General features: G+C 37.4%; 1 protein-coding gene across 1 annotated transcript in view; it reads right to left on the bottom strand.

Annotated features, from left to right (window-relative positions):
* Positions 1–21,445, bottom strand: part of pik3c2a (phosphatidylinositol-4-phosphate 3-kinase, catalytic subunit type 2 alpha) — a 40,497-nt gene extending 19,052 nt beyond the window's left edge. The window contains exons 1-10 of the mRNA XM_084123750.1: positions 21,352–21,445; positions 14,470–15,625; positions 6,840–6,940; positions 5,335–5,495; positions 2,496–2,616; positions 1,520–1,631; positions 1,326–1,405; positions 1,137–1,200; positions 878–1,024; positions 453–492 (exon numbers count right to left, since the gene is read on the bottom strand). Coding sequence (XP_083979876.1) covers positions 453–492; positions 878–1,024; positions 1,137–1,200; positions 1,326–1,405; positions 1,520–1,631; positions 2,496–2,616; positions 5,335–5,495; positions 6,840–6,940; positions 14,470–15,555 — 1,912 coding nt within the window. The 5' untranslated portion in view covers positions 15,556–15,625; positions 21,352–21,445. The remainder of the gene's footprint in view (positions 1–452; positions 493–877; positions 1,025–1,136; positions 1,201–1,325; positions 1,406–1,519; positions 1,632–2,495; positions 2,617–5,334; positions 5,496–6,839; positions 6,941–14,469; positions 15,626–21,351) is intronic.
* Between the last annotated feature and the right edge of the window lie 1,003 nt (positions 21,446–22,448).

Genomic DNA, 22,448 nt, shown 5'->3' with positions numbered 1-22,448 from the left:
CAAAAGGAAGCCTGGAAGTCCTGAAAAAGGACTTGTGACTTGTGTCACCACAGTGAAGCACAAAAATACTGTCTCTTTTCAAACTGGTTTCTCTCCCCGAGTACCATTAGTCATGTAAAAAAGATCCCATTTCAAATTTATGTTATTGGTTGAGTCAATGTTGCGCAACCAAGCTGGTCAGAATACTCAAATAAACAGAGAAGTTTAATAATAAAAATATATTATAAATGTAAGAATTTGGTTTTGAAAGTGGATTGAATCATGAGAAATAAAACAACAGAGCAAAGTTCTGATAGCACTTCAGAGTCATAGTGTTCACACTTTCCGTTGGAAATTAATAACCAACAGTGCTTACTTGTAGATGACTGCATATTAGGTATTAGGACAAAGTATTTTAATACTGAAAATATTACACACTTTTAAGAGAAGATGTTTTTAGGAGATGAGCTTACCATTAGCTGAACCTGCAGAAGCTGAACCTGAGGCACCAGCCTGCAAAACATGCATATGCAAACAGAAGAAAAAACTAATTTTAGTGCTTTATATTAGGTATTTATTTGTTAAATAACAGTATTAGTCAGTATTGGGAAAAATCAAATAAATAAATACACACTAATAGTTTAATTAAACACTATTAGATGCAATATTTATTAGATCTCAAAATTAATATCCTTTTTTCATACTATATATAAGGTTCTGATGCTTATATTTACCATTACCATTTAAAACAAATGATTTTAGTATTTACTGTTTTTTTTTACTTTTAACAAATGGAGTACAGAATTGTAACATCAGCCATTGATCAACAATCGGTTATGAGTATTAGCTACAATTTTAATATTGTGCATTTCCACTTTACAACTGAAGCTACTCTGACCTCTGGAGAACGTGTTCTAGGAAGGTTGACAGAGCGTTTGAGCCTCTTGATGGCATCAGTGATGGCTGGTGTCTCAACTTCATCCAGAGCACAGCACAGATTTTTAACTGACTGAACCACATTGTCCACTGTTTTATACTGGGTGCTCTAGTGAGAGAGAGAGAGAGAATTAGAGAGAGATTAAAAAGAAACTAAAATAATTACAAACACTTTATTTTCATACAATGTTAGCTTGCTGTGTTTAAAAAAAACAAGTTACCTCATTTTGAAGGCAGATATTGACTTGCTTATGATAGCCTTCTAGGTATTCAGCAAGACCCTTTCTACAGAAGAAAAAACACACAAAGGAATGAGAGAAATCAAAAAGCACAATCAGGGACTTCAAAGGCCACCCGTGTCTTTCCTGGCCTTTAGTAGAGGCAGTAGATAAGATGCAGCACATTCCTACCTTGTGACCACCTCTTTACACGGCCTCTCCACTAGACCAAGGTATTTCTCCAAGTCAATGGGGGACATGTCATCTTCTGCCTGTTAGCATACATAGAGAAAACATATTCATTTATTAAATATATCTGTTTAAAACTTGTGAAGAAGAGTAGTGCAGTGAACAACTAGTTTATCTAGCCTTTGTAAGAGTCTTACCGTTCGGGCCAGATCTCGTCTCATTGTGTTAAGAAAAAGGAGCTGTAGTTTGATCTCCGTTTCCCACTTCCTGCAGTTCTGCACATACTCATGACTGCCCAGACTGTGTTTGCTGGAAGATATTGTTAAAGATGCTTTAGACATGGACCAGAGCCAAAAGTATCAAACCAAATTAATCAAAGAGTAACAGCGTAAACTCAACTTTACATAAGTATAATAAAATTAAACAAAAGCGACAGTAAAGACATTTAAAATGTTACAAAAAATAATTACATTTCAAATAAATGCTGTTCTTTTAAACATTCTATTTATTGAAGAATATATATTTTTTTATTTTATTTTTTTTATATATGTTTTTCACAAAAATATTAAGCAGCATTAATAACTGTTTTCCCCACTGATGATAATAAGAAATCAACATATATTATGTATATATAACATTATATAGTATTTTAGTAAAGTATGGTATTAAAGTATAGTATAATAAATATATAGTAGTATATACACATACATACACACACACACAAAAGCAAATAAATGTGTGTAATTTTTAATAATCACTCATTTCAACTTGCCAAGGTCAAATGAGGACAAGACAGCCAGCATTGAACCAGACACTGGGGAACTATAACATAACGAGAAACTAACTGAAGGCTGTCAAAATTCTGCAATGATAACAGGAATAACATGAGACACCCACAGTAACTAGAGGATTAGTGTATTAAAGACTCAATTATTCCCAGAGCTTGGAAGGGATTTGTTTTTGCCCATTCCCTCTGTTCCTTATTAGGGCAGACTAACCCTCCACAGCACTGTTGGGTCTGCTCTTCCAATGGTGTGGGTAAAAAGAAAACATTTCTCTAGCACAATAAAAGCAAAATAGCCCCGTTCTCAAGGAATGTTGGCAGAGACTTGTGTATCCAATATGATAGAATGCCTGCAAAAAGGAAAGAGAACCGATAAAGGGAGAACTCACTTCTGTAGAACCTCCTCCTGTCCGCAGACCTTGAGAACGTAACTGCTTATTTCCACCTGGTTCAGGTCATCATGGACCCAACACAAAGCCTGCATTATGAGCAGTTCCACTGGAGAACTCACTGGGGAAAGAAACAGTAAACATGAAGGAAAAAGCCACACATGCAATAGACGTCTAGTGGTGTTTAATGCTTGGGACTCTGCTAACTTTCATTGTATGGAGAAAACATTCTTCAAAATATCTTCTTTTATGTTGCACAGAAGAAAGTCATACAGGCTTGGAATAAAATGAGGGTGAATATTGAGTAAACAATGTCAGAATTGTCATTTTTGGTAAACTGTCCATTTAAACATATTGAGTACCATCCCGCAGGTGTCGTCTGCTATAGGTATTGCAAAAAATGTATAATGCCAAGCTTGCACTGGTGTGGACTTCACAGCGTACTATTACCCAACAGTTCATGCACCATGTTGACTGTGGACAGCAAGGGCTGAACATTTGGAACAAGACCCAAGAACTAAATGTGAACCTCTTCAGGTTTATTTAGATGGAAAACCACGATAAGAGATTGGTGAAAAATGGATTTGGCATGAGAAATTTCACTCGATCAGAGCAAAAATCTGACAACCAACATGTTGTTCGTGGTCACCCCAGGCTGCAGCAATAACAGGCCCCACACCCCTCCTTGGAATGATCCTCTCTTCAAGATCAAGCCTAGGGCTGGATTACAGTAAGTCAGCCTGGCCTGGACTCTGAGTCTGCCCTGTTTTTCAAGCCAAAGGGTCTGATGGTCATGCCTAATTGGTGGTGGATTTGTGGTTGCTTTCAGGGGTTGTGGGATGCCTCTGCCATCCTCTTTTCGTGGTACTGCAGCAACACACATGGTACTGGAATGTCAGGAGAGTGCGGTTGGTCTAAAATGGTGGGATCTTTAAGGCCGTAAGGAATCCATGGAAAAAAGATGAGAGGCAAAAAGTAGAACATCAGAATAAATCCATATACGTACAAGTCTGAAGCAAATACTGCCGAATATGTAAATAAAACGAAATTTTTCTAATGAAAAGCTTTGTCAAAAGGTATGTACTTACATTTGAAGAGGAGAGGGGAGAAGAAAACTGAGACACTTAGGCTACGTTCAGACTGTTAGTCCTAATCAGATTATTTGTGTTTCCGATTGGAATCTGATCTAAAATATTGCTGTCCACACTGTGTATCGCAACTGTTCAGATCCGATTTGTGTCCATGCTGCTCTTTCCTTTTCTGGAATATCTGCATTGGTTTCCATGGCAATGGAATTGCGTAGAAATACGCCAAAAAAAACAACAAAAACCACAACATGGACGGGTTTGCAATAGAGATGTTGTCTCTAACATTTTACAACATGGAAAAGTGTAGCCGCGCGCTGGACAACTGCGTGCGCTGGACAACAATATGAATGTAGCTTGAAACGGATTTTTAAAAATCGCATATCATGTGATTTCTTGCCGTTCACTCTAGCTGAATCTGATCGGATTTCAATCAGATATACACAAAAATCAGATTTGGACTGACAGTCAGAACGTAGCCTAAATCTGTGTTTATCCTGGAAAAGCCTTCATATTCCACACATTCAAACCCTGGTCACCTCCTCAGTTTCATTTGCCTTGTTTTTGTGCCAAGAATGTCTGGAATTGCTAACTTTACTAATCTTACACACAGCTAAGCATTTTCCTCCACTTAAACAAACCAAGGAAAACCTCAAAAACCTCTTTATACTCTTTGAAGTTTCAGACAGCCAGCCTTGACATGCAAAGAGATGGTATGCCCTGCAAAGAGATGGTATGCCCATCATTTAGCTGTATGGTGTTTCTCTGTATGGATTAGGAAAGTTAAGTTAAAAACGTGACATCTTTTTGCCCACTGTTCATAGAATGAAGGATTATTGTTACAAACTCAGCTTTTAGTAAAATCTGAAATCTCTTGATCTAACACAACAAACTGGGTCAGGAGTTTAATAGGAAAAACAAGCACGGACAGTGTGAACTTGAGAAGCTAGCTAGAACAGTATAAGCATCCAGTCAGTTATAACCAAGCCACTCCTCAAACATTAGCTGTCTGTGAGGCAACTTCAGGTTCCGATAGACACTGTGTCTCCTTTTCCTTTCCTAATACCACAGTCTATGCTGGATTTATCCAGGACAAAAAGAGCTATGGGGCTTAGGCAGTAACAACACAGAAAAATTCTTCAACACAAAAGGCCAGTCTTGATTTCTTGCCAGGAGTGAGGTGGCCAGAAACTGCACAAAAAACGAGGCCCGGCAGTCTTCAGAACACAGCCGCTTCACAGGGAACTGAGCCAAGGCCACTACAGCTCAATGAAAAAGACTTTCTGTGCTTGGACCACAGACAGGTTACTCAGTAAAACCTTGGCTAGTGACATGCAAGCAGAAAAATTAAAAACACAGGAACCCTGGTTGAAGTATCAATCTGTTGAGCAGACGCACAATGACAGTTATGTAAAAAAGAGAATGTGTCACAGCAGCCAAGAAATGCTCTCTGGTGCTTTATCATGACTTCTTTGTCAGCTTCCTTCATAGCAGACATTCAGAGCAGCTTATAGTGAGTACATGATTCACATTATTAGTTTAAATTAATGAAATTTATGTCATCATTTACTTACCCTCATGATGTTCCAAACCATGTCTTACTTTCTTCTGTGAATTTTGCATTTTCATTTTTGGGTAACCTATCCCTTTTATTACCTTAACTGTTAGCATAACAATTTTCATATAAAAGCAAGTTATCCTCTGTCAAAATCTTATTTTGTAATGACTAAATTCCCAGTCAAAGAAACGCTTACCATCACAAGTGAAAGTTACAGGCTGTTGAGAATCAGAAATCTCAATGGATACTTTTACACTGCCCCCATTGTCTCCTACTGCATCCCTCTGAGTGATCACAGGGCTGAGAACATAGCCAGGATTGGAAGACAGGTCGTTGTGCGAAAACTTTGACCTCAGTCTGCAAAAAAGGAAGGACAACACTTTGTGTAAAAGAAGACCTAACACAGGTAAATATGGTGTACCTCAAGGCTCGGTCTCAGGTCCTTTGCTTTCATCATCTTGTATGAGTTGGGTATGATGTATATAGTATAGTTATAGTTATATATATATATATATATATATATATATATATATATATATATATATATATATATATATATATATATATATATATATATATATAGTAGGGGTGGAACGGTACATATATTCGTATTGAACCGAAACGGTACGGGCGTCACGGTTCGGTGCATAAATTCACACGGAGAATACACGGTATAAAAATAAATAAAACTCACGTGCAAATTAATTAATGTAATGCGGAACTACTGTTAGATACGCGGGTTCTTTAGGGACACCTAATCTGTAGCCCCGCCTTAGCTCTGAAGCAGGCTGCGATGTAAAGATTGCAATGCTGTAATATGTCGCACAATCGAAAAGTCGCAAAGTGTTTACTTATATTTGTGTGCGCATGTGTGTGTGAGGCGCGGGCGCGATCGAACAGTGGAAACATAAAAACATACTCCGTCATTTTGTTTATACAGGACATCATTCAAACTGCAAAGTGTTTAGGTTACTGTTAATTAAAATTTTAAGGAAAACAAATATATTAATCTGAAATGTAGCAAATTAAGTTTCATTTCATTCAGGTACAATTACCAAACATATCTCAAGGTCTTTTTGTCTTTTTATTAATTTAATTAATAAACTAATTATATAAAACTATTGTCAGTGCACTACAAATAAACTGGTTCTATGCCTTTACTTTATTAATAAAACTTATTTAAAAAATACAAGGCTAAAGTAATTTATTTTCCTTTGGTGGTACAGCCTGAGACATGCACAAGCCTTCTGCATTTTTGTTTTGCTTTTCCCTCCATTGTACCGAACTCGTACCGAACCGTGATGTCTGAACCAAGGTATGAACCGAACCGTGACTTCTGTGTACCGTTCCACCCCTAATATATATATATAGTTAGGAAACATGGCATTAGATTTCATTGTCACATGAGCAACATACAGCTGTACACTTCCTACATTTCACTTGTCTAATTTTAGCTTTGTTGGACAGCTTGTAAAAAACAATGAAGTTTTGAGGCATTTCCCCAATTAATCCCTCAAAGCAATATTAGCCTTGCTTCTCCTATAGAATCTATAATTACAGTGCTGATTCAGGTATCCTGGGACCTTCTGATATCAGATTTACAACACAGCTGTAGTAGCAGGACCTGCTTTTTGCTGAGTTTATCCCTTTCAACAGGTAATTCAACACAAAATATGCCTTAAACAAAAAATCATAACTCACTTTGAAATGTCTTCACAGAACGCTACGACTTCTAGATTCTGGGCTTCCTTTTGCTGTAAGACAGAGTACTTTGAAAGTACATTTGCATTTCCCTTACTGACCTGTAAAAAGACAGACATGATGCCATGGTTATACTGATGCGTAGACATTCGGCCTACTGTCCTGTACATTCACTTACACAGATGGTGCCCTTCACATAGGAAATCATTTGTTAAATGTGTTTTGAAAACAGTCTGTATTATGTACAGAAGTATCAATACTAGTGATTGATGACATTAACATCCCAGTTCAAATGTGGAACAAGACAGTCTGTCTGTTTGGTGAGAGGATACTGAGAATGTGAAGCATGTCTGGAATGCTAAAAAAAAAAGACTTCCTTCGGGAAGGAAATAGGTCGAAAAGGCAGATCAACATGGAAATACTACTAGGAATAAAAGGTACTTTCAGTTCAGTAATGGCAAACATGCTAGGAAATTAAATAGGAAGATTTGTTTTCTGTTTAATTACATTTATTATGCAACCTATAGACCCCGTTTGCGCCGACGTCACAATTACGTCACAGCGTTAGCTGGAGGCAAAACAAACGGAAAACTGGAGGCGGCCAATACAAACCAGCACAGATTCGGCTACATAATAAGGAGCTTAAATTATTATTATTATTGTTATTAAATGTCATCTTTTTGTGTTGTTGGGTGCAAGAATCGACGGAGTACAGGCTCCAATTTGAAATTTTATCGCATAATGTTTTCTAAATTATTGTGATTATTTGTGAATCATCTATGATTGTATACACTGTTTTGATTGATTGTGACTAGACTTCTTTGAAGAACCTGGTAAGAAAGTGTAATCACATACATAGTTAAAAAATGAATATGCTGTATCTGGAATTTTTATTTCTAGAAAATATTCACATCATTAAAATTGCACCGCAATGTCACTCTTTACATTGTCGTCTTCTGTCTGGCCGTGGCGCTGGCTAGGCAGAACTTCGTAGGCTACCACACAAGTCTTGCACGTGACCATTTAGTACAGTTATAGGCATCTAAATATGTATATGCCCTCAGTTTCTCTATCGGGTAGGTGTAGAAGTCAGGCCACTTGACGTTGACGTTAATCCTGTCAGATCGTCCATCCATTGACTGAGCGTGTACGGGTCAGCCAATCTGGGATGTCCGTTAAAATTAACTTTTGCAAATAATAATCGCGGTCCTGGACAGTGAGTGACCTTGCACATTAAGATAAAATCGAATTTTCTCCAGTCACTGTTAAAAAACAAGCTAACAAAACTTGCACACTAACGTTAGTGAAGTGGCCAGAGGGATCGTTCCACCTAAGCTCCGCCCACAAAAAAACATCACCATGTTTACCAACTGAAAAGGGGTCTATATAAATTCAATCTCAACAGTATCATGAGTACTTGGGTAGATTAGGCATTTTTGTGACATTTTCTTAGCATGGTCTCTAATGAGAACATCTGCCTCTTACACATTCACCATAAGTAAAATGAAAGTAATAAACAATCAAGAGTGTCATGACTTGTCAATGTGGACAAAAAGAGCAGGTCATGTGTTTTATTGCAGATAAGACATCCAAGCCTCGGATGAGATGATGGTGTCTGTAGCTTTTTACTAGGCCAGAGCTCTAGGCCTAACCTTAGAGAAAAATGAGATGCCATGTGACACACATTCACAAATTATTCATCCGCTTTTGCTTAGAGCTACAGTTTTACAGTTCTGGCTGCCCTATATGCAATCTCTCCCAATCTAAACTAACCTCTTCCTCAGGTTAAACGTTTATGAGGGGACTGCCAAGAAACAATTAAAAAAAACTCAGGAATGAGAGGATGGGGGAAGTTGGCTTGCATGAACTTAATATTTGGTTGGATTTAAGTCAAATTCCAGCATCATCTAAGTTTGTGTGTAATAGAATTCACAGCAACTGCAACTTCCTCTCCATTATTGCTGCTAGGAATGGTGATACGCATTAACTAGAACTTCGCTCTCTGACTGACCTGATTATACTTCCAGTAAATAAATGTGACTGTACTTCCGTCAGATAATTTAAGATTCAACTGTCAGAGTGCTTGATGGTCAACAGTGACTAAGAGATTTGGTCAAAGAGCAAATTATTCACAGTTACATTAAACAAACTTAATTTTTGCATGTCGGATAAGCTGACAGTGAGACAGAGAGGATGGGATGTTCAGAACACATTTACAAACACATACAATAAAAAACACATGGTTGCTGTGTTAACTAAGAATACTTCATTGTCCGAATACAAGAGTTACAGTGTGGGCTAAGATGCTAAGTAACTGATACATTGGGGATGTCAAAGTACCAACTGATACCAGTCTATCAACAATATCAGCAATAACAACTCGCCTGAGTGACGTCTGACTAGGGCTGGGTATCGTTCAAAATCTTTCGATCCGGTGCCATTTTCGATACCTCAGTTTCAATACCGATTCCTAACGATACTTTTTTCGATACCAATTTTATGAAATCCATTTTAACAAGATTACATAACACATTACCTCAGAAAATGTTGGTTTTATTTTTTCAGTTTGACTCATGCTCCTTAGCCAGTGCACAAAGGAACAAAAAAAGCACAAAGGAACAAAAAATGTTTTATAAAGAGCTCATGCTCACCAAAGCTGAATTTTTTTTTATATAAAAAATACAGTAAAACTTGTAATATTGTGAAATAGTATTACAATTTAAAATCTTATTTGAATATATTTCAAAATGTAATTTATTCCTGTGATGTCAAAGCTGAATTTTCAAAATAATTACTTCAGTGTCACATGATCCTTCAGAAATATGAAAACAGTTTGCTGCTTAATATTTTGGAAACTATGATACATTTTTTTTCATGATTCTTTGATGAATAAAAATGTCAAAAGAACAGCATTTATTTAAAAACTAAATATTTTGTAACATTACACGTTTTAATGTCACTTTTGATAACTTTAATGCATCCTTACTGAAAAAAATAAATTCTGACTGACCAACACATTTTTGAACGGCAGTGTACACTCAGTAGGTTATTATTGCAATATAAACACTGTCAGAGTGATCAACAAGGTACCTCTTCATTTACCAGTAGAAGGCGAAGCAACTTTCTGCTATTATTTTTACTCCGTGGCCGTGCACTGTCAAGGTCTTCATCATATTTGTCGTGGTACCGGTCTTTGCAGCAATTATTTTACCGCAAATACTGCATCGCGCGCTGTTGGCATCGAGCCTGGAGAAATGTACCCACACTTTTGATCGACTTTTCCACATCTTTAAGGTATTATGTGTGTGTGCTCGCGTCTCATGAATATGTGCGCGGAGAGTTTGTGTGTGTGTGCTCGCGTCTCATTGAGTATGTGCGCGAGTTTTGTGTGTGTGCTCGCGTCTCGTATGCGCGTGGAGAGTTTGTGCGTGCGCGCGTCTCATATGAGTATGTGCGTGGAGAGTTCCGCGCTTCTCGTGTGTGTAGAGTTACGCAAACTCTACACATGTATGTGCGTGAGCGACTTTATGTGTGTCGTTGTGCATTTCATATGTATTTGTTTGAGCACTGACGTTGACGAGTTAACCCCTTAGGTATCGAAATCTGGTACCGAACAACATGTCATTTTTCGATACTCGATAGTATCGAGGCAATTCGATCGGTACCTAAAAAGTATCGAAACTCGGTACCCAGCCCTACGTCTGACCTACACGTGGCTGCTCTTCTATGCTCACAGGGATATTTAGCACACATAACTGGTCAAAAGTATTGAATCTATCTGTGCCTTAGGTCCTACAATACACTAACAATACACAATACAAGAAATGCCAGTATTAATGTATACTATCAGTAGTATTTATTTACACTACTGTTTAAAAGATTGGGGTAACTTTTACTTATTTTTTTAATTAATACTTTTATTCTACAAAGATGCATTAAATTGATTAAAAGTGACTAAAGTTGCAATGTTGCAAAATATTTCCTGTTCTTTTGAACTTTCTATTCAACAAACAGTCCTGAAAAAATTTATCAAAATATATTAAGAAGCAATTTTTTTTATTTTATAAAATTGATAATTATAAGAAATGTTTCATGAGAACCAAATCAGCAAATTAGAATGCTCCTAAAAGCTTATATACTTATATTATATTAATAATATACATATTTGATTTTTTTTATGCTCATTCCTTTTGTATATGTATGTAAAGTCTTCATGCTATTTTTCATTTTATTGTGTTAATATTTATATTAATATTTAGTGCATTAAATGGCATATTCATTTTGACATTGCACTTGCTTTGTTTTTTAGAGAAATTTTGCCTTTGTGACAACTCTGTAACACAAACCTTTGACACCAGTCCTCAGTTTGTTTACACTGGTAGACAATGCATCTAGATAGATTAATCTGAGTTTGCCATTATGAATTCTTCTGTAGCATACAAATATGCTAAAAACAATTCACTCTACTAATCCCAAATACTTTCAACCATAGTTAAAGGGATATTTCACCGCTGGAAAGATGAATGTGTATTTAAATTGGGTCGTTTATGTAATCGAAATGTGAAATTATTTTAGAAGTTGGTGCCTTCTAGACTGAGAAAAGCCAGAAAATGTATTTTTGGCTCATGTGGATGAAAGACAACAACTCCCAGAATGCACTTGCTTCGCTGCCCCACGAGGCCACTCCCAAGCCTCGCCTACCAGTTACAGAGGGCAGTGTCGGAAGAAATGACACAACTAGGCTATAGTCGACTCGAAACTGAAAAAACGCCGTTTTATCGTGAATCCCCCTATGGGCGGGTTGAACACATGCGGAACGAGCTCCTCCTACTGGCTGTAGTCTCTCGCCTCTGGACAAAAAAAGCCTCCGATGATGCTAAATGACGATTTTTGCGTCATCGGAGGGTTTTTTTTCCCGACACACAATACAGAAATCTCTCGTCTCAGGGGGGCATGAGGGAGGGAAGCACGGTCATTCGAAAATACTACCGGGTTTCTACTGATACTCAGTAGACTGATACTGATACTCATTGTTGAAACAATCTACATTGTTAAAAGCGCTATACACTCAAAAAAATGAACAAGGAAGGTTGTGCACTTTACATAATATATTTATATTTAGTTTACTTATAATAATTGTGTTTGTTGATTTGAAATGTTTTTTTCTATTAAGGTCCACGTAATTATGTCTCAACTTAACAGTACAAAATCCTAACGCGTTGTCTAAACACAAACCATTTATGTTAAGTAAAAAATTCTTACATCCAGATGGTGGCAGTATAGTGCGACGCCAACTGCCATTTTGCCCTAACTTAATTTGATTGTGTTCAATCTGCTTATATGTAAAATTTAAGTTTACTTAATCCGTTTGTGTTGGATTACTTGAATGATTTGTGTTGCATTAACTGAAACTTGGCGGTGCTTGTTAGTTCCCAGCATGCTTTGCATATTGTTGAATTAAGAGAGAATAAATGTTAAAATTAAGTGTTATTTTATGTTTTTTTGAGAAAATGAGAAAAGGGGAAGACTTGATTGTGTGTAATTGTGTTTAATGTTCAATTACATTGGAATTATTAGAACCATTTAAATTACAGTGGGTTACCATTGTGGAGAAGACTGGAGCATTTTGTTTGGCTGTGGACTGATTCAGTTACTTTCAAATGCTTTGGTTGAAGGAACATGTAAATCTTAGCATTTAAGATGCTAATATGTGTTGCTGCTAGCTGCTGGCTATTTATAGTCTATCAATTTAATTATGTGTCACTAAAATGAATGAAATATTAAATAAGTCGGATTTAACTATATTTAATTAAGTTGAATGCAAATTAAGTAAATTAGTTGGTCCAAAATATTGCAAATTAGTTGGGCTGACACTATTAAATTAAGCTGTGCCCAACCATAGTAAATAAGTTGAATCAACCTTAATAAATTAAGTTGACCCAACGCAAGTACATTAAATTGGAATAACAGAATTGCATAATGCTGAAATAAAGCAAGTTAATCATGTGGAAATCCTTTCCATGATTTTTTTATGTTCATTCAAAGAGTTATTTTTTTGAGTGTATAAATGAAGATGACTTGACTTGATACAAAGCTTAATGCTCATCGGTGAAGTATCCCTTTAATCCTCAAAATGAGAAACCACTTTTGATAATGTGTTGTTGTAACCCAAACCACAAGCACAAAGTAATGGCAAGAGTGAATTTTCACTTACACCAAGCCTGTTAATACACACAACAACAAACAGGTCTTTAGGGAAGTGTGTGCTGATAAGGGCTGAAATATCCAGGGCTTGTGATAAGAGTATCTGGTGTTGTGTGCGGTGAAGCAGAGTAACTGTACACCAAAGCCAAAGCTCAGATTAGTTTCGCCGCTCTTTCGCACACTCTGAAAGAGGGCTACCATGGCAACGGGGAGCTGCAGGCATGTCAGGGAAGAACCCATGGGGCAAAGACAGCTAGCTGGGGCTTGTCTGTGCTAATGAGACCAGCAGCAGTCCTCACTATACAAAGACAACAACCTATTTACTCCAGAACACTAGGACTGCTTAGTGCGTAGTGAGCATGAACTAGACCCGATGTGTGATTCAGAAATGTAATGATGTTCATTCCTAATACTTGAAATGAGGAAGTGCAAAGACCGAACCCTCTAACCCCTTTATTTTATCCTTAAGTGAAAGCTGATCTGTTGTAGATGTTATGGGTACAAATTCTTCAAGTTCTGTGGGAAATGTGTAACAACAACCAATTGTCCTGGTCAGAAACAAACATAAAGAAACGGGAAGTGGGATTTCGGGGGGGGAAGCACACATTTACACACCCTCCCCATAAGCAAAGTCTCACTCAATGCACATTCCTCTCAGGAAGTCATTCTTTATTTTGGCAATCACTGACAACATTTTTAAGGAAAGACCAACGATAAAGCAAAAGGGTTAGATAAGACGTGGTAAAACGAAACTTCATCAGCTGAACTTGCCTAGAGTTAATAAGAAACCAGCTATGAGGAACAAGACCAAAACAAAAAAGGCAAATCGCCTTGAGCTTAAAATGTTGCAAAGACGTTCACCACACTGGCACGGTATAATAATTAGAAACCCATACGCACACATTTTTAACTGCAACATCCTGTCACATCACAGAGCACTGCTGCTTTCTTAAATACAAGCATCCATGCTAACATAAGAGACACTTACAAAATACTATGTTGTTGATTCAGGGGTGGAACACGATAGTCAACTAATCATCTCTAACTTGTCAATTAGTATTTTGGATATTATTCATTTTTAACTGGCATGCTTGACTGGTAAAACACTCAAAGTTGCATTTTTAAATATATCCCCTTTCAAGCGTGACAGTTTCCGCCATGGGGCAGTTCAAACAGAACAGGTTTTTTACATTTCACTGTATTCATTTTCCATTGCTACATAGTCTATTTTGAAAATATGTGTTGATTACACTGAGAAACATCATATACAAGTTGTTCACTATATGTGCACTAAACACAACTGTGGTTTGACACCTGGCTAGGATCATTTCTACTTCCTCCTGCAAACCCAGTGCAGGTTCTCCTAACTCTGCAGAAGAGGATGTGCCAACATGTTCTGGGTCGGCAGAAAGGGAGTTTCGCTTACCTGTTTGCCTTGGCTGTGATTCGTTGAGGTTGCAGGTAGACTGAGGGACTGGCTTCTTGTTACAGCCGCCCCTGTTGATGCTCTTCTTGGTTGGGTTGCCGAAGTCACCTTGCTATTCACCTCTGCCGAGGGACTGCCATTATTCACAACTTCAGGCTCATCCTGAAGAACAGCATCCCATGGGTCTCTAGCATTCCCAGACTTCTCTTTGAAAGGACCTCTTGATACAGAGAGTGTCTCCTCTACCTCCACCTCCTTGTGCTTGTTGAGCGGGTCCAGGTCCAGCCACTCAAATTGGCTGATGTTGGGAGGTTCTGAGGGCTGAGGCAACGGCTCCAAGGACTTGGCGCTTCCCAAATCCGTTTCCATGCTGGAGGACCTGCCGTTCTTCAAGTATTCCGAAGTGCTGGCAATTTTGTCGAACAGCTTGGCCATCTCTGGGGAGACGGCAGGCTGAGAGTAGGCCAGAGCAGCAGGTGGCTGTACGGGTGTAAATGAGAGGAAGGGGGTCGGATGGGCCGACATACTAATAAAGGGAGACATAGCTGGACTAAAGCCATTCTGGAAAGAGCATGGAGGCTTCAGGAAAGGAGCAGAGGGGAAAATGGGAGTCTGTGCATGTGTTGGAGTGGGAGTCCAGTGAAATGAAGAAGGGCTGAACGCATGTCCTCCAGGATACGACGCACTGAGATTGCAACCTAGCAAAGAGGAAGGTCTTGTCATTTTGGTTGTGCCAAAACTGTCATCCAGAAGCAGCTTTTCCAGCTCCTCCGTGGTCAGCTTATCCAAATCGATGTCCTCAAAATTGTCTTTTTTTTGTTCTTTCCTCTGTGTTTCTGATTCACAGAACACAATGAGGTCTTTCTCTTGTCGGCTAGTGGACGTTTGACCCGTTGGTTTGGGAAGGAGATTAACAGAAGACGCTGTGACTGGGAGTGTGTGCACTTTCTCACGCTTAATTTTATCCAAGGCCTCTACCTCCATGCGTAAAGCCTCCTCCTTTCCCACAATCCCTTTGGGCCGGACCACACCGGGAGAGGCTGGCCTGTCAAACTTAAACCCATTGCCACTGGATATGTGGGCCATGGTGTCAGCTTTGCCTTGCTATGTACATGAGGAGACCACTGGGTTCTGACGGGAACTTTACAACAGGTGCCTACGGGAAATTGGAAATTGAGAGAATATTACATTTCAATGTTGGATACTCAGGACATTAATGCTTTCAAAAGATGTATTGCATGTTCAGTGCATACTATGATGCATTTGTAGTGCTATTTTTAAAGGCAGTGGTCAATATACTGAGTTGCTCTGGGACATTTTTAACAATCAAATATCCTGTTCACAATAGTGTGGTAATATTCAAGGTTCTATCATTCACAGTAATGGACATAATCCATTAAGCACCAACACTAGCATTGACGTTTTGTCCCGAATCAAACAAATGAATCCCTTTTGTTCAATTGTTTGTTATGTGAGCCCTAGTAAAACATAAAAACATGGATGAATGCAACCCTGCACCTTACACACCAGGAAAAAGGGAATTGACTGAAGCTTGAAAAAAGATGCACAAAGACATGTGCCGGTTTTCGGTAATGCGATAAATCGCGGTAATGAATATGCACGATATTGTTATCGCGGGCACTTCAAAATACCGTGAAAAATATAGATCAGAATTTATATTTATAGAACGCGCATTATCTTATTTTCCATCAACCACTTAAACAAACACTGCATATATGCTGCGCGAAACACGTGCGCACTCTGATGTAAACAATCCCCACATGAAGCACTGTGTGCATGCGGCGCAGCGCGCACTCTAGTCTAATGTAATGAATCCTCACATGGAGAAGAAGCATGGCGGAAGGAGGAACGCTGCCGACGATTTATCCCCCTTCTAAAAGCAGGGCTGTCAACTCTACGCATTCAGCGTGAGACTCACGCAATTTACACTTCTCACACGCTCTCGCGCCACACATCCATTTTCTCACGCACAGAAAAATCACGGAGCAAAGAGGACACTGACACCGACAGACTAGTCAGAGCAGGTTACTTTTGATATGAAAACAATTCTCAGCTCTCAGGTTCTGTCCATTTTATTACGAAATTCAGACAATAAATACCGTTTTGGTGCTTGTAAATGTGACGTGACCGATCGCTGTAGCGCCTCAGTTCAAGTAAACCGATCATCTGTTACTTTTTATTTAAAGATACAGTACAACTTACAGAAAAGTATTTATGCCTCGTACATAATATCGATCAATCAGTGTTTTTCAACCACGGAAAGAGGTCAATAAAACTGCAGGTGAACAATTTTGTCACAGAACGTTACATTTACCTCAGGAAAGCCATTTTTTGACCAACACGTTAGTTGACTAGAAAAAATAGCTAACGTTATAGAGAGGAGTATTTTGCTAAATATGTGCACTATATTACATTTGTATTATATTTTTACTTGTGTCATAATTGTTATTATAATGAAAACCAAATTATATTTAATTTAATTTAAAATAAAATTAACATGTAGGCTATCTACTGTAGCCTACCTTTAGAATATTTATCCAAAGAGTCAATATTGAATCAAGATTGAAATCTAATGCCAAGAATTGAATTGAAATCGTGTAAAATTCTGTTTAGTTACCAAATGTTTTGACAATCACAATTACACCTATTGTGATGCAAGTTGTTGTTTTTTCCGCCACCGACTGCAAGTTTCCGTTTAAAAAATCAGTCAAAGATTCATTTTGTTGATACGGATTTCGTTTGATTGGTAACTTATTCTGCCTTATTGTGTCTTATTATTCTAATTGAATTAATTGTTTTAATAAAATTGAACACATTTATAAATATAAATTTAAGAATTTGACAAAAGATGACATACATTTAATTAAGTTAAAGAAAACTTAAGGAGTCGAATATCACCCTGAAATGAGAAGGGTAATTTGATCAGAAGGAGCTCCTAAATTTTGATTGTGCTCCTAAATTTAAATTAGGAGCAAAAGTGCTACTAAAAAGAAATGTAAATTTAAGCGCCTGGAAGATATAAAATCTGGATATGAGAAATCTTTAGATTGCGAAATGCGCAAACCGTCAGCAGGAAAATACAGTTCACGTGAGTGGTCAGTGAGGGCGTATCAAACTCCGGATTTAATGGTTGAATGGCAGGCGTTTACAAGCACATACCAGACATTTCCCTGTGCCTTGCAGGCCCAGGACATGCCAGCTTGCAACTGAAACAGAACCAATTAGGTACAAACTCAAGACAGAACTGGGTTTCAGCTCCTCATTCACAGCTTCACTGATTATGTGCAAAAACCCACAAAATAGGGCAGGACTGATTTATGTTAAGTATGACAGTGATGATGAAACAGACTGAAAAACCCCAGATATCTGTCTCTAACAAGTCAAGGCAAGGAAGAAGGTGTCATTTAGGGGTGTTATGCGCCATGCAACGCAGAGTTAAGTTGATTATGGTTGCCCAGAAATAGTCAATAATTGTATCGCTTAAAACTCATCTATGATCTCCAAAATGGCATATATAAAAGTTTTATCCTGTGATAAAAATGTTCTTCATATAGCTTGAATGTAACTACACCCTTGCTTCTCTTGAGACTCCACTGCTTCAGAGCGGTCATAGTTAATGACATGCTAAAGCCCACCGGCACGTTGACGTGATTGGTTACAAGGTAGTTTGTGACATAAGAAACACCAGCGAAATCAAACCGCATTTTTGAGACTGTCTTTAGATCACAGCAGTTTTAAAGAGAAAATACTCAGCAATGGGTGTTGACTTATGAATTTGCACATGGTTAGTCTTAAAGCATATTAAAAACACCATATAAACAACATTAAAAACTTGATTTTCACCACAGGGGGACTTTAACTGATGTGCAGTCGCAAACAATTTTTTTTTTTTTATATAATTTACTGAAAATGAAAGCAAGCGCAGTGTTTTTAGAACAGGGTTCACCAATCTCGGTCCTGGAGGGCCTCTGTCCTGCAGAGTTTAGCTCAAACCCCAATTAAACACACTTGAACCAGCTAATCAAGGTCTCACTAGGCATACTAGAAACTTTCAAACAGGTGTGTTGGAGCTGGTTGGAGCTAAACTATGCAGGACAGCGGCCCTCCAGGACCGAGATTGGTGAACGCTGTTCTAAAAACACTGCGCTCAAGTTAAAAGAACTTATGTCTCAAAGCTTGCGTTTTTAACCGCAAAAACGCGTTTAGTGTGAAGCAGCCTACTAATGTAATGAGGTCAGAGGTATGCGTTTATAAGGCGATTTACAACCGCTGCAAACTGATCACAATCGAGGACAGGAACTATGCATTGTTCTCAAACGAGACCAAGCATGTCTTATCAGTAAGACATCAAATTATGCAAAATGATGATGCTCATATTTAGAATGCTATATTATTAAATCTAAAAAAATAATAATTATATATAGGCTATCTGCCATCTGAAATTTTCTTCTAGAATGATCATTTTTATAAAGCTCGTATATTTAAATTCAGTAATTTCACTTAAATGACAATTAATAGGTAATTTTCATTGCCATTTAAGTGAATTTACTGAACATAAATATACGAGCTTGATAAAAATGATCATTCTAGAAGAAAATTTCAGATGGCACTTAGAGGCTTTTACATCTGAACTCTTCATATATATATATATATATATATATATATATATATATATATATATATATATATATATATATATATATATATATACACACACACACACATACACACACACACACACATACATAACCATTTTATAGTGCTAAACCTTCTATTAAACCAACATTGTGTTGGCTGACAACCCAAAAAGCAATTTGTTGTTCTTGAAGATATGTTTTCTGGTTCAAAACATATTTATGATTACTATAACAACAGATCAAATGGTTAAATCATGGAGGCCCGGTTTCACAGACAGGGCTTAGATTAAGCAAGGATTAGACCTTAGTTCAATTAGGACATTTAAGTAGGTTTTTAAAACGTGTCTTAGAAAAAACTGGTGTGCATCTTGAGACAAAACAATGGCAGTGACATATTTTTAAGATAAGTCAGTGCAAGTTGCTTACGGTTAGCTCAAACATGCATTTTAGTCTGGGACTAGATAAAGCCTCGTCTGTGAAACCGGGCAATGGAGTGTCTAGTTACTGTGTCGTCTCCTTTTTTTCCATGTCAGAAAAAAGGCAGGTGGCATACTCTACTCTACGCTCTCGGTTTTATCAAATCATTGCAGCTAAAAGCTTGTAGGAATGGTTCACTACTCAGGGTGCATGCCTGACTGCACTGTATTAACAATGACAAATATCACTTATTTATGCATTTTAAACCTCCCCAAATTCAAAGCCTTTTAAAGATAGTGTAAGATCATAATGGAAGACAGCAAAATATGTTTTTGTACTTAACAATAAAATGATTTATCAAGCTTCAAACCAGCTGTTCAAAGTACAGAAATGAATAACTAAAAAATGCATATGGCTTTTAAATGCGTCAGTTTATGAACATCAGCTAACTTTTAAGACTCAGAAATGCACTGAACACAAATCATGACTCGTTTGGTAGAGTTTGGTTTCCGATGCTTTTCTAAGCACTTGCAAAAACAAGTCAAGAGAAGACGGATAGTTCCCAAGACAGTGAGAAAGTCCAGAAGGGTAACTGAATGATAGATGATAATACAGCACTCATTATGTGTGAAACATGTCATTACATCTGTCCTGTTTACAGTAGATACAATATAGTCGGTGTACGTGACAGAAAACAATTGCAGAACTGAAAAAATTAGTTGCATATGCATATTCAGCTAGGATGCTCAAGGGCCAAGGCACATGATTCATGCATATAACTACAATGACGCAACATGATTATGTGCAACCACTTCAGTTGAAGTTTTAAAGAGGACATACGTGCTGAATCCACACATTTATACAAACCTATTTTAGTTATGCCTGGCAAAAAACAAACAAACAAACAATATAAAACCTGCTTCTCCAGTCAGTTCTCTCAACAACACTGCGTACAAAAGAGCTATTATTCCTATTAGAAACATTCCAATATTATAATTATTACACAATATCGACTGTGCTATTTCAGTTTGTTTGCAATGAGAAAAAAACACTGGAATGGCAGTCCAAGTAAATATGTAAATGGAGTGCATTACATTTTCTTGCATAAAAAAATGGTTAGCAAGATTTTAACTTTAAATACAGATGAAAGAATCTTAGCTATTTTATTAGAATTAATGTTAAATTGTTATAGGCTTGCAAAAACTGTAAATGAATTTGCAGCAGATACTTGAGCTTCATCACTAACTTTCATTAACCTGTTCTGAGCACAAGAGGGCTTTTTATTACATATTAGATGAAATGTTTATCAATTTAAGTGATCCAAATAGAAATGCAGCCCCATCTTATCTTAATGAATAAATGATACATACAGTTTGAAAGATATTCCAGAAACTAAACAAAAGTTTGTAATGGATGCAAAGCATGCGACAAAAAATAGCTAAATCAACAACAGTCTCTAGATTGCCAACACAGATTAATATTTCTAATCAAATGTTGCTGTCAGCATAGTAAATAACCTGACACGAACACCCCGCCATGGTAAAACATCACAAAAAGACTATGTATAAACACTTAAACAATATATCTCTCGAAGAAAGTTAGTTTCAGAAACTTTACGCAATGTTTGTGCACATATTTCGGAATTTCGGCGCACTCTACGCGCCAACAAAAGTGAAAACACAAGCAAAAGAAAAACAAACAACACAAATACTCAGACAAACAGAACATACTATACTTCCGGTAGGCAGAAGAACAGAGCTGACGGTAAACATAGTAAGAATTTGTGTGAATAAAGGACGATTCCCACCTTCAGACTCTCGGATCTTTGACGCTGGACATTTTCCTCCAGCTGGAAAATTTGCTCATGTAGTCGTAGACACAAACGTCAGTTCCTGCTGGAGATCGGACAGTAAAGATCGCGGGGAAACAGCGCCATCTGGAGGCCAGACAACGCAACACGCTTCTTTTGGTTGTCTAACGTCGGGTTGCAAACTAATATAGTGCATCGATGCCACCTGCTGTAATGTTCTAAGTATTTATATTATATTATATTACCTTTATTATCTCAGAAACCCTTCGTCTCCCCAGGCAAATGTCTACACTGCTTCTGTATCTCAACAATGCCGCCATAATATGGGATGCATATAGTGTCAAAATGATTAACACGTGCAAGCACTATAATCCATGAACTTGATAAAGGTTGCAGATGTTTTATTATCTACAACCAAATGCCTTTCAACTTGTGTGCAAAATTCAAAATTGAATGAATGAATGAGACATTTTTGTGAATACAAATGTTTTATTTTGTATTAGTGTATCATAATTTGCGCATGCAACAAAGATGTGCGTTTGTGGATCAGGTGACACACGTGCATTCATTGAGTCAATCTCATTTGGATTTTGAGACTTTCTTTTCACGGTTTTTAAGCATTTCACACCCCACACCCAAACAACCACAAATTAATATAGGCCTGGTGCTAATTATTAATGTGTGCACAACTACCCATTTATTTGACAAATTCACAAATGTGCGTCACAACATATAAACTAATACAATACAACTTGTGTGTGCAAAATCCAGAAATTCATGAATGTGCAGCATTTTATACAAATAGAGACATAGTTGTTGATACAAAACATGGTAATGATGAACCAATAACAGCCACGGAATGTGATGGATAAGGCACATTTAAGCTATTTTATAGATTGTTTGGGTCCTTTCCATCCTTTGCAATCAATATTTAAACAATTATAAATTATAGGGTATAAGAGAGCACCAGAGAATAATCTTGACGGCACTTGCAAGAAAATGGATAAGATGGCTACATAATCAAATTCACAAATATTACACCATTTAAACATTATTAAAAATACATAGGCTACTGAGTTACTAAAACAATCTTT

This window comes from Abramis brama (genome assembly GCF_963993115.1).
Source record: "Abramis brama genome assembly, chromosome: 9".
NCBI lineage: Eukaryota > Metazoa > Chordata > Actinopteri > Cypriniformes > Leuciscidae > Abramis > Abramis brama.
Note: the sequence above shows the minus strand (reverse complement) of the source record. Positions and strands in the feature narration are given on the sequence as shown.